The sequence below is a fragment of the Anomaloglossus baeobatrachus genome, chromosome 1, assembly GCF_048569485.1.
Source record: "Anomaloglossus baeobatrachus isolate aAnoBae1 chromosome 1, aAnoBae1.hap1, whole genome shotgun sequence".
NCBI lineage: Eukaryota > Metazoa > Chordata > Amphibia > Anura > Aromobatidae > Anomaloglossus > Anomaloglossus baeobatrachus.
The window spans coordinates 53,286,386-53,301,635 of record NC_134353.1 but is presented as its reverse complement, the minus strand read 5'-3'; the positions used below and the strand labels follow the sequence as shown (position 1 = coordinate 53,301,635).

The window sequence follows — 15,250 nt, the reverse complement described above, 5'->3', positions numbered from 1 at the left end:
AAGACGCCCATCTGAGCCACATCCACTGCAGCGACTGGTTTAGGTGAGTATTTTAAAGTGTTTTTTATGTTGTACACAGCGGCCTGGGCTCTTATATACAGCATGTTAGAATGCTGTATATAAGAGCCCACTGGTGGTGGCCGCAGCTTATAGGCCAAAAAACTGGTGACAGGTTCCCTTTAAGCATTCTGTGCACACGGTGTATTTTTGGTGCAGTTTATGGGCCAAATCTGCAGGTCTATCCTTATGCCAGCAAAGTCAATGAGAATTCTGAAGTCCTGTGCGCACCGTGCTTCTTTTTTCCATGTAGTTTTAGGTCCAGAAAAAAAAAGCAACTTTTGGTGCAATTTTTCCTGTTTTTTTTTTTTTTTTCTATCCCTTGCAGCCATTGATTTCACTAAAAAAATTCAGGCGTTTTTTAGTTCATTTTTCTTCCACAAGTTGCACACTTTGGTGCAGAAAATGTTTGCCCTAAAAACTGAAGTGTGCGCTCATTCCCGGATCCTAGTGTTTCTTGAGGTTCAGCTCCTCAATGATCAGGTGAAATAACATCTGGGGGAAACCATGTATTTACCTTTTCTGCAGCGCCACCAGAGGGTGAAATGTAGGATTACATGGTATCCATGTAAATAAATGGGTTGTGTGTGTAATGTTGGTTCCTGCTTCTTAAGGGTGCTTTACACGCTGCGACATCGCTAACGATATATCGTCGGGGTCACGTCGTTAGGGACGCACATCCGGCGTCAATAGCGACATCGCAGCGTGTGACAGCAAGGAGCGACGATCAACGAGCGCAAAGAAGGGAATTTTGTTTACTTACCGTAAATTCCTTTTCTTCTAGCTCCTATTGGGAGACCCAGACAATTGGTGTATAGCTTCTGCCTCCGGAGGCCACACAAAGTATTACACTCAAAAGTGTAACCCCTCCCCTCTGCCTATACACCCTCCCGTGCATCACGGGCTCCTCAGTTTTGGTGCAAAAGCAGGAAGGAGGAAACTTATAAATTGGTTTAAGGTAAATTCAATCCGAAGGATGTTCGGAGAACTGAAAACCATGAAACAATTGAACATGAACAACATGTGTACACAAAAGAACAACAGCCCGAAGGGAACAGGGGCGGGTGCTGGGTCTCCCAATAGGAGCTAGAAGAAAAGGAATTTACGGTAAGTAAACAAAATTCCCTTCTTCTTTGTCGCTCCATTGGGAGACCCAGACAATTGGGACGTCCAAAAGCAGTCCCTGGGTGGGTAAAAGAATACCTCGATAACAAGAGCCGACACGACTCCCTCTTACAGGTGGGCCACCGCCGCCTGAAGGACTTGCCTACCTAGACTGGCATCTGCCGAAGCATAGGCATGCACTTGATAGTGCTTTGTGAAAGTGTGCATACTAGACCACGTAGCTGCATGACACACTTGTAGAGCCGTTGCCTGGTGCCGCAATGCCCAGGACGCCCCCATGGCTCTGGTAGAATGGGCTTTCAGCCCCGAAGGAATCGGAAGCCCCGAAGAACGGTAAGCTTCAAGAATCGGTTCCTTGATCCACCGAGCCAAGGTTGACCTGGAAGCTTGCGAACCCTTACGCTGACCAGCCACAAGGACAAAAAGCGCATCTGAACGGCGCAGGGGCGCTGTGCGAGACACGTAGAAACGGAGTGCTCTCACTAGATCTAATGAGTGCAAATCCTTTTCAAAGCGATGAATTGGATTAGGGCAAAATGAAGGTAAGGTGATATCCTGATTGAGATGAAAAGGCGATACCACCTTAGGGAGAAATTCCGGAACAGGACGGAGAACCACCTTATCCTGGTGAAAAACCAGGAAGGGGGCTTTGCATGACAGTGCTGCAAGCTCCGACACTCTACGGAGTGAAGTAACTGCTACTAGAAATGCCACTTTCTGCGAAAGACGCGATAAGGAGACATCCCGCAGCGGCTCAAAAGGCGGTTTCTGAAGAACCGTTAGCACCCTGTTAAGGTCCCAGGGTTCCAGCGGACGCTTGAAGGTGGGACTATGTGGCAAACTCCCTGCAGGAACGTGCGGACCTGCGGAAGCTTGGCCAGGCGCTTTTGAAAGAATATTGAGAGTGCCGAGACTTGCCCTTTGAGAGAACTAAGTGACAACCCCTTATCCATTCCGGATTGAAGGAAGGAAAGAAAAGTGGGTAAGGCAAAAGGCCAGGGAGTAAAACCTTTATCAGAACACCAGGACAAGAAAATCCGCCAAGTCCTGTGATAGATCTTGGCGGACGTCGGTTTCCTGGCCTGTCTCATAGTGGCAATGACATCCTGAGACAGCCCTGAAGCCGCTAGGAGCCAGGACTCAATGGCCACACAGTCAGGTTGAGGGCCGCAGAATTCAGATGGAAAAACGGCCCTTGCGACAGCAAGTCTGGGCGGTCTGGCAGCGCCCACGGCTGACCCACCGTGAGATGCCACAGATCCGGGTACCATGACCGCCTCAGCCAGTCTGGAGCGACGAGAATGGCGCGACGGCAGTCGGACCTGATCTTGCGTAGTACTCTGGGCAGCATTGCCAGAGGAGGAAATACATAAGACAGTTGAAACTGCGACCAATCCTGAACTAATGCGTCCGCCGCCAGAGCTCTGTGATCTTGAGATCGTGCCATGAAGGCCGGGACCTTGTTGTTGTGCCGTGATGCCATGAGATCGACGTCCGGCGTTCCCCAGCGGCGACAGATCTCTCGAAACACTTCTGGGTGCAGGGACAATTCCCCCGCATCCATGCCCTGACGACTGAGAAAATCTGCTTCCCAGTTTTCTACGCCCGGTATGTGAACTGCGGAGATGGTGGATGCTGTGGCTTCCACCCACTGCAGAATTCGCTGGACTTCCTGGAAGGCTTGACGACTCCGCATGCCGCCTTGGTGGTTGATGTATGCGACGGCAGTGGCGTTGTCCAACTGGATACGGATCTGCCTGCCCTCCAGCAACTGCTGGAAAGCCAATAGGGCCAGATACACTGCCCTTATTTCCAGGACATTGATCTGAAGGGAAGACTCTATCGGAGTCCAGGTTCCCTGAGCCCTGTGATGGAGGAACACCGCTCCCCACCCTGACAGGCTCGCGTCCGTGGTGACCACAGCCGAGGTTGGGGGCAGGAAGGATTTTCCCTGTGATAGAGAAGTGGGAAGAAGCCACCACTGAAGAGACGTCTTTGTTGCAAGGGAAAGAGAGACGTTCCTGTCGAGAGAGTTCGACCTCCTGTCCCATTTGTGGAGAATGTCCCACTGGAGCGGGCGCAGATGGAATTGCGCGAAGGGCACTGCTTCCATCGCTGCCACCATCTTCCCCAGGAAGTGCATGAGGCGTCTCAAGGGGTGCGACTGAGTCTGAATCAGAGACTGCACCCCTGCCTGCAGTGACAGCTGTTTGTCTAGTGGTAGCTTGACTACCGCTGACTGTGTATGAAACTCCATCCCTAGATAGGTCAGAGATTGGGTCGGTGTCAACTTGGATTTTGGGAAGTTGATGAGCCACCCGAACTGCTGGAGGGTCTCCAGAGCGACGGTAAGGCTGTGTTGACACGCCGCCCGAGAAGGTGCCCTGACTAGGAGATCGTCTAAGTAGGGAATCACCGAGTGCCCCTGAGAATGCAGGACCGCCACAACGGATGCCATGACCTTGGTGAAAACCCGTGGGGCTGTCGCCAGGCCGAAAGGCAATGCCACGAACTGAAGGTGTTCGTCCCCGATGGCGAAACGCAAAAAGCGTTGATGTTCTGGTGCGATCGGCACATGGAGATAGGCATCCTTGATGTCGATCGATGCGAGGAAGTCTCCTTGTGACATCGAGGCGATGACCGAGCGGAGAGATTCCATCCGGAATCGTCTGGTGCTCACGTGTTTGTTGAGCAATTTGAGGTCCAGAACGGGACGGAATGATCCGTCTTTCTTTGGCACCACGAATAAGTTGGAGTAAAAACCGCGACCCTGTTCCTGAGTGGGAACGGGGGTCACGACTCCTTCTTTTTTCAGAGTGTTCACTGCTTGAAAAAGTGCGTCTGCTCGCGCGGGGAGGTTCTGAAGAAACGAGTCGGAGGACGAGAGCTGAACTCTATCCTGTAACCGTGAGACAGGATGTCTCTCACCCATCGGTCTTGAACATGTGGCCACCAGGCGTCGCGAAAGCGGGAGAGCCTGCCACCGACCGAGGATGCGGTTCGGGGATGCCGTGAGTCATGAGGAGGCCGCCTTGGAAGCAGTGCCTCCGGCGGTCTTTTGGGGGCGTGACTTAGACCGCCACGCATAGGAGTTCCTCTGGCCTTTGTCCTGTCTATTGGACGAAGAGGACTGTGGCTTGGCGGAGGGACGAAAGGACCGAAACCTCGATTGTATTTTTCGTTGCTGAGGTCTCTTAGGTTTGGACTGGGGTAAGGAGGAGTCCTTTCCCTTGGATTCCTTAATAATCTCATCCAATCGTTCGCCAAACAATCTCTCGCCAGAAAACGGCAAACCGGTTAAGAACCTCTTGGAAGCCGAGTCTGCCTTCCATTCGCGCAGCCACATGGCCCTGCGGACTGCAACCGAATTAGCGGATGCCACCGCTGTACGGCTAGCAGAGTCTAGGACTGCGTTCATGGCGTAGGAAGAAAACGCCGACGCCTGAGAGGTTAAAGATGCAACCTGCGGGGCAGACGTACATGTGACCGCATTAATCTCAGCCAGACAAGCTGAGATAGCTTGGAGTGCCCACACGGCTGCAAAAGCCGGGGCAAAAGACGCTCCCGTGGCCTCATAGATGGATTTCACCAGGAGTTCTATCTGCCTGTCAGTGGCATCTTTTAGTGATGAGCCATCTGCAACCGCAACCACCGATCTAGCCGCCAATCTGGAGACTGGGGGATCCACCTTAGGACATTGAGCCCAACCCTTAACTACGTCAGCGGGGAAGGGGTAACGTGTGTCAGTAAGGCGCTTAGTAAAGCGCTTGTCCTGAACCGCTCTGGGCTTCTGGATGGCATCCCTGAAGTTAGAGTGATCAAAAAATGCACTCCGTGTACGTTTGGGAAACCTAAACTGGTGTTTCTCCTGCTGAGAGGCCGAGTCCTCTATAGGTGGAGGCGGGGGAGATAGATCCAACACCTGATTGATGGACGAGATAAGATCATTTACTATGGCGTCCCCTTCAGGTGTATCAAGATTGAGAGCAACATCAGGGTCCGAGCCCTGAGCTGCAACCTCCGCCTCGTCCTCCAGAGAGTCCTCAAGCTGAGACCCCGAGCAGCGTGAGGAAGTCGGGGAAGATTCCAAGCGAGCCCGCTTAGCTGGTCTGGGACTGTGGTCCGTGGAGGAGTCCTCCACGTGAGACCTAGGGTCCACCCCGGCCGGGGTGTACCGAGAGGGACCTGGAGGTGCCGATCTATCAGGGTCAGGGGCCTGTGTAAGGACCGGTCTGGACTGCAGGGCTTCCAGCAACTTGGCAGACCATTTGTCCATAGAGTGAGCCATGGATTGTGAGAGTGACTCTGAGAGCTTTTCAGCAAAAACTGCAAACTCTGTCGCTGCCACCTGGACAGTGGAAGCAGGGGGGTCTGCCTGAGCCGAGGGGCCCACTAGTGACCGAGGCTCCGGCTGAGCAAGCGTAACAGGGGTCGAGCATTGCTCACAGTGAGGGTAGGTGGAACCCGCAGGTAACATGGCCCTACAAGAGGTACATGTCGCAAAAAAACCCTGTGCTTTAGTGCCCTTGCTCCTTGTGGCCGACATGCTGTTGTGTCCTAGGAGCGTGATCACTGAGGGTATATAGAAAAAAGGGTATACAGCCCGGCCGAACAGAAATAAGTATATATATATACGTATCTATACCGGCACCCAAGGGGACCAACACCGAGTGACCGGTGCGGCTTACCGACCGCTAAACAGCGGGGTGTGTGTGCTCCAGATTCCCTGCCTTGGTCTCCCAGAGCTGCAGAGCTGTTCTCTGTGATTCTCCACCGGCAGAATGTCCTAAAGATGGCTGCCGGAGCTCTCAGGGGAGGAGTGAAGCCATGGGCGGCGTTAGGAAAAGTGCGGGAATCTGGGGTCCCCACAGTGATCAGTGAGGGGGGAGGGAGCATACAGGATGCCCCGGCCCTCACATCCGACGTCAGGTCGGCTGTCCCGCCCCTATCTCTGATAGACAGGCCCGGGGGCGGGAGTTTTGCCACTAGGCCGCGATGAAGCCGGGGACTAAATTTAATACCGCGGCCGACAAGCAGGCGCGGTCGGCGCGGTAGTCCCCGGTCTTCACAATTCAGCAGTCAGTTGCGGCGTCCGGAAACCAGGCGCTCCGTACACAGTCCCCATGGGGACACAGAGTACCTCGTGGATGCAGGGCCCTGTCCCTGAGGATGGATAAGCTCCTGTCCAGCAGATTCCCTCAGGGGCTGCGGAGGGAGCACGGTCCCAGAACCTGGATGACCGCTTCGGATCCCACTTCTACCAGAGCCCTCAGGGATGGAGAAGGAAACACGGCATGAGGCTCCGGCCGTCGTACCCGCAATGGATACCTCAACCTTAACAGCACCGCCGACTTAGTGGGGTGAGAAGGAAGCATGCCGGGGGCCCCGTGGGGGCCCTCTTTTCTTCCAACCGATACAATCAGCAGCTGCTGCTGACTAAAATGGAGATGTGTGAGTGGATGTGTGCCTCCTTCCACACAAAGCATAAAACTGAGGAGCCCGTGATGCACGGGAGAGTGTATAGGCAGAGGGGAGGGGTTACACTTTTGAGTGTAATACTTTGTGTGGCCTCCGGAGGCAGAAGCTATACACCAATTGTCTGGGTCTCCCAATGGAGCGACAAAGAAAACATCAAAAATCGTTGATCGTTGACACGTCGCTCCTTTTCATAATATCATTGGTGGTGCATGCCCCAGGTTGTTCATTGTTCCTGAGGCAGCACACATCGCTGTGAGTGACACCGCAGGAACGATGAACATCTCCTTACCTGCGGCTTGCCGCAGAGAGGAAGAAGGTGGGCGGCATGTTCCGGCCGCTCATCTCCGCCCCTCCGCTTCTATTGGACGCCTGCCGTGTCACGTCGCTGTGACGCCGCACGAACTGCCCCCTTAGAAAGGAGGCGGATCGCCGGCCAGAGCGACGTCGCAGGGAAGGTAAGTCCGTGTGACGGGTGTAAGCAATGTTGTGCGCCACGGGCAGCGATTTGCCCTTGACGTACAACCGACGGGGGCGGGTACACTCGCTAGCGATATCGCAGCATGTAAAGTGCTTTTTACTTTGGATAATGGATGATATTCTTGAAATTAAAAACTGTAAGGGCATGTGCACAGAGGCCGGTGGAAACGTCCAACTTTCCAAAAAGAAGCTACTTCAAGAAAAAAATAGCGGTCTCTTCCTTGTTGTGGCCTCGCTGGCAGTTTTACGTCGGCTCTGCCTCAGTGACTTTGCTCCATACTTTCAAGAATAAGTGTGGCCGGCGTCTCAACGAAACATCTTAATATTGCTGTGCACCATGTTCATTTTTTTTTTGCAGTACATTCGTACAACTTTTTTTTTCAGGCGGATGTCGTGCGGTGTTCAGTTTTGCACTAGCTGGGTGTCATGGTGGCATCGGCAGACTCTGTTCACGCTGTAGAGTCCAGCAAGCAACCTGGAATTCCTTAGTTGCACAGCCTGTTTTGGGCATTGGCTGGGTCTGGCTTCACTGCTCTCCAGTACAGCAAGAGTTAATTCTTGCTGGCTTGTGGTCATCTGTTGGGAGGTCAGCCTGCTGATTACCATCCTCAGCTGCCTTCACTATTTATAAGGTTCTGGATCCTGGGGCTGAGTGCCAGATATAGCTTCTGCTTACTCGGTTCTTGTGGTTATACTGTCCTTTGGTGATCTACAAGTTGCAGTTCTGCGTGGTGTGCGAGTCCCCCAGTTGTGCATTTATTTTCTACCCCTTTGGCTTTCCTCCCCAGTTTACTTATTGTTCCCTTCTTTGTGTGTGAGTGTTGTGTGCACGAGTTTTCGTTTACCCTTGTCAGTTCTTATTTGTGGGCTTTTCGTTACTGAGCTTTCAGCCTGCTCCCTGGGTAGGGGAGGAGTATTATCAGGGGTCGGACAGGAGACAGAGTCACACTGGGGGCTCAATCCTGGCTACCATCAAGCCTACCTTCTAGATAAGGGACAGCGCAGGGGCCTCAGTCTTAGGGTTCAGTTCCACTTGCTCATAGCTTTGGAAGCGATATGCTAATGACTCTCTGCTGCGGGTCATGCGACTGTGATGCGATCTTGTGATCGGATCACAGCTGCGAAGAAGAGGGAGCACTTTCTCCCCATCTCCTCCGCTGTCTGTCTCTGCGTACAAAGCACTGCAGTCGAACGACATGCGGGTCCAATGCAATGTTTCACACGCTCTCAAAGACTTGCATGGGTGTGCGTGAGCAAGGACCAACATGCTGAGATTCATTTCTCAGGCCGATATGGCATGAGCACTCAATCACAGATGGATAATGCCCCATAGTTTTGCACTGGAGCAAGTACAGTCCGATGTTTTATCAGATTGCACTCGTCCGTGCAAAACGTAAGTGGAACTGTACCTTTAGGGTCAGCCTGGGAGCCCCTGTTCCATCGATTCATACCCCGTGACAGCGGAATTTGTCTGAAAAAAACCCCAAATCGCGGCATGCTCATACTCTGCCAGGACATTGGAAAAGGGTCTTTTCAAACCAGACGTCTTTAAAAAGTGAAAGATTGGCCGAGATTTTACTGAGGAGCACACATAAAAAGAACACAAACCAAAAAAGTGTGGATCATTGAGGGAAAAAAATAAAAAAAAAAAAGCAAAAACAAAAAAAAGAGGAAAGAAAAGCCAAGTAAGGAAATAAAATAACCACTTTATATAGTTTAGGAAAATTTTCCCTACTTTTTTTTCCAGTAATTATTTCACAGGTATCAATTTTTCATAATGCACTTTGAATTTATAAAAGCAAAAACCAAAAAGACGAGAAACGTTGAAAAACAAAAACAACGAAATTCAATTCAATAAAGTGACAAGTACAAACTGCAGACGGCTCTGGGTTTACTCATAGAAAAAAGTCACTTCTGTCATCACAAATGTATAAATCCACCTTTTGTAGCAGCAGCAGCAGAAGATAGGGTGAGCCTAAACAAAGTGTATCTCGAAAGGAAAAGAATTGAGCCCTTAAATCTGGACTAAACTAGATAAAAGAAAAAAATTAACAAAAAATTAAAAAATAAATTAGAACAGTAACCCTATGTGAGAAATCGTCTCTAGATGCTACGTCTTCTCAGTGGCCTCCTCAACACTTTAAGGGCACAATGAGGCGGTACGCCCCGATCGCACCCCATCTTCCTGGACCCATGATTTTTTGTAACCTCTTTCACCTGCTATTCCGTGTGTTCTCAGAACCCCAGTATGGACTCGTCCCACAACATCTCCTCTTCCGTTCTTTGGTCCTCGATCTTTTTAGTCTTTTTGTGTTTCTTGCCCTCTTTGTCGGCGGGCTGCTCCTCTTTCTTCTTCTTGTCTTTCCGGTGTTTAGACTTATCCGTTGACCACTCTTCCGCTTTCTTTTCCCGCTCGCCGTCTTCTTTCCCCGAGTCGGAATCTTCTATTTTCCGTTTCTTTCTGTCGCTGCTGCCGTTTTCTCGTCTGCCTTTGCTGTGGTGGGGTTTCCGGTCTTTGCTTCTGTGTTCTCTTTTGTGCTTTTTCTCCTTCCTGTGGGAATCGTTGCTTTCGTCTGAGGAGGAGGAGGAATCGTCGCTGGAGTCTGGGCTGGAACGAGGGTGTTTTCTGTGCGGGACGGGTTTGTTGGGTAATTTTGGCATTGGCTTTGTATGCCAGTAATGCTTATCCCAGCTGGGCAAACGAGAGTCAGGTGGGGGATGGGGATTGTATGGAGGGTATGCCTTGGGGTGAGTAAGAGGGGGATACTTGTAAGGGGCAGCGGCACTAATTTTGGGATGAATTGGTGCAGGAACGGCCTCTGCTGCCTCCTCACCGCTGTCATCTTGCCTGAACTGTGTTTTCGGCTCCAGTCCTCTTGCTTTCTGCACCTTTATATAATCTGCTAATTCGTCTTGAAAAGACTCGTATGATTTCTTAGTAGTCTTCATTACGTTGGCCACAAGATTCTCTCTGAGGAAACAGAATGATAAATCATGGTATGATTAGGTGACTGTATGTACCACATTAGTTTTAGGCAGGTGTGGATAGAAAAAATGCAGCAAAGTAAAAATGCTTTCATAGCTAGAAGTGTTAACATATTTTATTGAATTTACTCAATGCTGCCCATGAGCGTGTCCCACCCGGGGAAGACCTCAGGCAAGTCTGGAATCAGAAGGTCACAACGCCTTATTGCTTGCAGAGCCACATGCCAGGTGACATCTTCTTACTAGTGGTGCTGTAAGGCTTAAGCACTCTTACCTGCCTGGCTGCTGTCTGTCTTTGCTATTGTGAAGGTAGCCTGGGCTATAGATTGTTTGTTCAGATGTAATAAGATTATCTGTGTATGCAAATAATCAAAATATAGATGTCAATGCATGTCTATATGACAATCGCACAGACGCCATAATATGATTCTAAGCTGTATGTTCAAGAAAGAGTTAACCAAGGACGAGTGAACAGAGGTATAAATAATGAACAGAGAAGCCCTTCTTAAGGCCCAGTCACACACAACGACTTACCAGCGATCCCAAAAACGATGAGACCTGATAGGGATCGCTGGTAAGTCGCTGGGAGGTCGCAGGTGAGATGTCACAGAGTCAGACCTTACCAACGATGCAGAACAATACAGGTCGCAGTTGCGACCTGTATAGCGATCTCAGCAGTCACTGTGACCCTGTCACACAGTGTCACACAGCGATGTGTCCTGCCCAGCAGGACATCGCCTTTGAAGAAAATGGCCTGGATCATTCGGCAACGACCAGAGATCTCACAGCAGGGGCCTGATCGCTGGTAAGTGTCACACATAACAAGATCGCTAACGGGATCGCTACTGCGTCACAGAAACCGTGACTCAGCTGCGATCTCGCTAGCGATCTCGTTATGTGTGACGGTACCTTTAGTGAAAGTCTTATCAGTGATTTCACACAAAGAAAGAATGTTCTAACTAGATAATCAAGCCAGAATAAATAATGAACAGAGAGGTATTTCATAATCTACTGAAAGAATTTTATAATTATGATTTTCTCACAACTTAAATAAGGGATGTTATATGTGGGATGATCTCTCCCTGTTCTTGCTTCAAGGTCGAAGTCGAATGTTGTATGGTATAATTACGAGTCTTTTTAATACACGAGTCAGTCACCTGTATTGGCTCCAACAGTGAACATGTCTCGTTGTGATCATTGTCTGAGTTATTTAATATATCTACGCAGATAGCTAATTACTCTTACCTAAATTTCTCCCTTGACACTATCACTCCCCTTCACTATTTAAAGTCATATGCCTGATCAGTTGATGCCAGTGACAAACTAAATCCTAATTTCTATGTGGTCTACTTTGGAAGGCACCTGCCCTGGAAGAAGTCTTTTTGTGTCATGTGCTGCTGTGTTATTGGATACATTGAAGCTGCTTGGAGTGTTTTTTCTTTTCATCTCTATTTCCCCTGTCCGTTTTCCTACCATTGTGTTTCTGTATTGTAGAGGTGAGACTAGTGTTCTCATCGGCCTGCTCACTAGTAAGGGTGAGTTTAAAGCAAGCAATGGCTTAGGAATGTGGTTCGTGACGGGATGAAAGAACCCGTATAGGGAGGTCAGGGAGTGCAGTGTACAGCCACAGGTGAATCCAGGTGGTTACCCTGCTCCTCTCTCCCTCGCGACAGGGCCCTTTTTTGTACTGTGGCCCCTGTATATCCTGAGTGTGGCACCTTCTGGGGGTTTTCCTGATACCTAGTAAAAACCCCGTTAGTCACCGTGGGTCAAATGCAAAGTGAATGAACAAAAAAGTAATTAAATCCCTTCAGTATCTGGTGAACGCCCTTTGACTTCATCTTTCTTCTAGGTACACAGTTTCTGAAGGAACTCTGCAAGGAGATTGTGTCAAACAGCTTGGATTACTGAGCACAGATCTTCTGTGTATGAGGCCTGTGCGGATCCTTCTGTCTCTTAATCTGATCCCTCACAGACTGGATGATATAAGATCAGGGCTCTGTGGGGGCCGGACCATCACTTCCAGGTCTCCTTGTTCTTTATGCAGAATAAATATAGAGCTAGATGACTCCCTGATGGTATTACATGATGGATAAATATCTGTCTATTTCTCAGCATTGAGGACAACATTTATCCTGACCAATTCCCCAACTCCATTTGCTAAAATGTAGCCTGTTATGATCTGGTCACCGTGGACGATCACAAAAATACCAACAGCAGAAAAACACAAGAGTAGTTGGAACCTGAGCTGACCGCAATCCCCTGTCAGACCACACTAGAAGAAGCCGTGGAGCGTTCCTAAACACACCTAGACGCCTCATCACGGCCAGATAAACTTACTACACCTCACAGATAGAAATGAGGAAACCTATGTTGCCTCAGAGTAGTCCCCAAAGAAATAGCAAGCCTCCAGCATGTAAAGCCAACGGTGATGTAAGAAAACACAATACACATATAGGAAATATAGATTAGCAAAGGTGAGGCCCGACTTCCTAGATAGGACAGGACATATAACGGATTGCGGCCAGCAAAAAATCCTGCAAAAATACCAATCTCCTGATGATAAAAATACTGAGACCACACGGACTCTCCCCCACTATATCAGGTACTCGTGTAAATAATGGGAGAAACAAAATACCAAAAAGAGCACAAAAAAATACGAAAGTGCAAATAATCAAATAGAACAGGGGGAAATCTCCCTTTTCTTGCACTGAGGCCTGCAGAGGGGGAACCCCATGCTCATCAAAACAGAAAAACAATTCCTCTCCTGCAAGGAAACAGACTTTAAGCAAAATAAAAATAAAAACAAAAACACCCTTAGGGGTGGATCAGGCAATAAAACAAAGAACTTGCAACTTATCTGGAATGTTACAGACACAGGATAAATGGAAGGACAACTCCAAGCCAATTCAGAGACTGAGGAAAAACATCTATCACCGGCCCCACCCAGCAGACACTGCTCTTCTACATAGCCCAGGCTGATCTACAATTGGGCTTCCCAAACTCCCAATTAACCCCATAGCGACGGCCTAACGTCTCAAGACGTCGGAAAAACAGGGTACTTATTCTGTTCCGACGTCTTGAGACGTCAGGCCGGAAAAAGCTTGTAGCGCCCCCCAGTGACGAAAAATCTCGGGGGTTTCAGCTACCGGAGGTAGCTGAGACCCCCAAGATTATGAATCGGGGTGTTTTTTTTGGACCCCGTTAATGCGATCGCCGATATACACCGTATACCGGCGACAACATTAAAAAAAAAAAAAACTGGCCGGTAAAATTGATTTATTTCTCATCTGACGTGATCAAACATGTCAGATGAGAAATAAATATGAGCCCTTAGTGCACCCAAAGCCCCCGGTACCGGAGAGTCCCCCCACCACCCCTACCCCCCCTCCGGAAAATCCAAGATGGCACCGACGCGCGCTGAAAACTGCAGCCGCCGCCGGCTCTGCATTCATTTCCCTCCGATCTGAAATGATCAAACATTTCAGATCGGAGGGAAATGTCCTCCCCCTGACCCCTCCTCCGGGCCACCGGAGATCTCTGGTCCCCGGAGCCCCCTCCGGTCTCCAGAGCCGCCTCCCCCCTCCCCCCTCCGGAGCGTGGAAGATGGCGGCCGCATCCATCCTGCTCTTTCTGCCGCATGTGACACGTCACATGCGGTAGAAAGTTGTCCCGCCGTCACCCCCCGTCACCCCCGTCACCCAGCCCAGCCCCCCCCAGCCCCCGGTCTTACGTTACCTGTCTGTTGGTGATCCGTCCCTGCGATCACGCCGCCTGCTTCTTGAAAGCTGGCGGCGCATGCGCAGACAGCGGCTGTCAGCTGGATCCCTGCATGCAGGGACTCTGACGTCGCTGCTACACAGGCTGCTGCACTGTGGACCGGGGGAGGGTGAGTATGGTAATCTGCAGCCACACTCCTCACATGGAGAGACTGCTGTTCTAGAAAATGGGGGGTACGTTCTGTGAGCGTGCCCCTCATATTCTAGAATAAGGTTACTGCAGGTCACTCTGCCCTAGGTTGGACCGGGGCAGTGTGAGTGCAGTATTCTCAGATTACTGCACCCACACTGCTCATGGAGAGCTTGCTCTTCCAGAAAATGGGGGATACGTTCCCTGAACGTGCCCCCCATATTCTAGAAGATCCAGAGTCGGCGTGGGACCTCCAAAATGGATTACAGCGACCGAAATTTATTTATTTTCAATAAATTGGTAAAAGAGGAATGTTTCGGGGAGTTTTTTTTTCAAATAAAATTTTTTTTTGTCTTTATTTTTTTCTATTACTTGACTGGGTTAGTAATGTCGGATATCTGTTCAGATGCCGTGACATCACTAACCCCAGGGCTTGATGCCAGGTGACATTACAGCTGGTATCAACCCCATATATTACCCCGTCTGCCACCGCACCAGGGCGCGGGATGAGCTGGAGCGAAGCGCCAGGATTGGCGCATCTAATGGATGCGCCACTTCTGGGGCGGCTGCGGCCTGCTATTTTTAGGCTGGGAAGAGTCCAATAACCATGGCTCTTCCCACCCTGAGAATACCAGACCCCAGCTGTCCGCTTCACCTTGGCTGGTGATCTAATTTGGGGGGGACCCCACGTTTTTTTTTTTTTTTTTTAAAAAACGCCTGGGGAGCCCTCCAAATTGATCACCAGCCAAGGTGAAGCTGTCAGCTGTGGTTTGCAGGCTACAGCTGTCTGCTTTACCCTAGCTGGCTATCAAAAATAGGGGGGACCCCACGTCGTTTATTTTAATTATTTATTTTTTGGGGGGCTAAATACAAGGCTAGGCACCCTTTAGTGCCACATGAAAGGCACTAAAGGGCGCCAGCTTAGAATATGAAGGGGGGTGGGACGTTATATTTGTTTGACATCTATCCATTCATCCATTGTAGCATTTTAGGCTGTGCGCCCACAATCGGGATTTGCAGCGTTTTGGGCGCAGAGTGTTTTCCCTGCGTCCATAGCGCTGCGTTGTGCAGTAGAAGCACAGTGGAAGGATTTTTAGAAATCCCGTGCCCACTGTGCTTCTTTTCTCCGCAGCATAAACTGACGTGTGGCGCAGCTTCCCGAGCCTCAGCATGTCAATTTATGCTGCGGAGATGAGTGTTCTCTGCAGGTAGCATAGAG

General features: G+C 50.0%; 1 protein-coding gene across 1 annotated transcript in view; it reads right to left on the bottom strand.

Moving 5' to 3' along the window:
• Positions 1-8,823: 8,823 nt before the first annotated feature.
• KRCC1 (lysine rich coiled-coil 1) overlaps positions 8,824-15,250 on the bottom strand; it is a 64,417-nt gene continuing 57,990 nt past the window's right edge. The window contains exon 7 of the mRNA XM_075346705.1: positions 8,824-10,108. Coding sequence (XP_075202820.1) covers positions 9,373-10,108 — 736 coding nt within the window. The 3' untranslated portion in view covers positions 8,824-9,372. The remainder of the gene's footprint in view (positions 10,109-15,250) is intronic.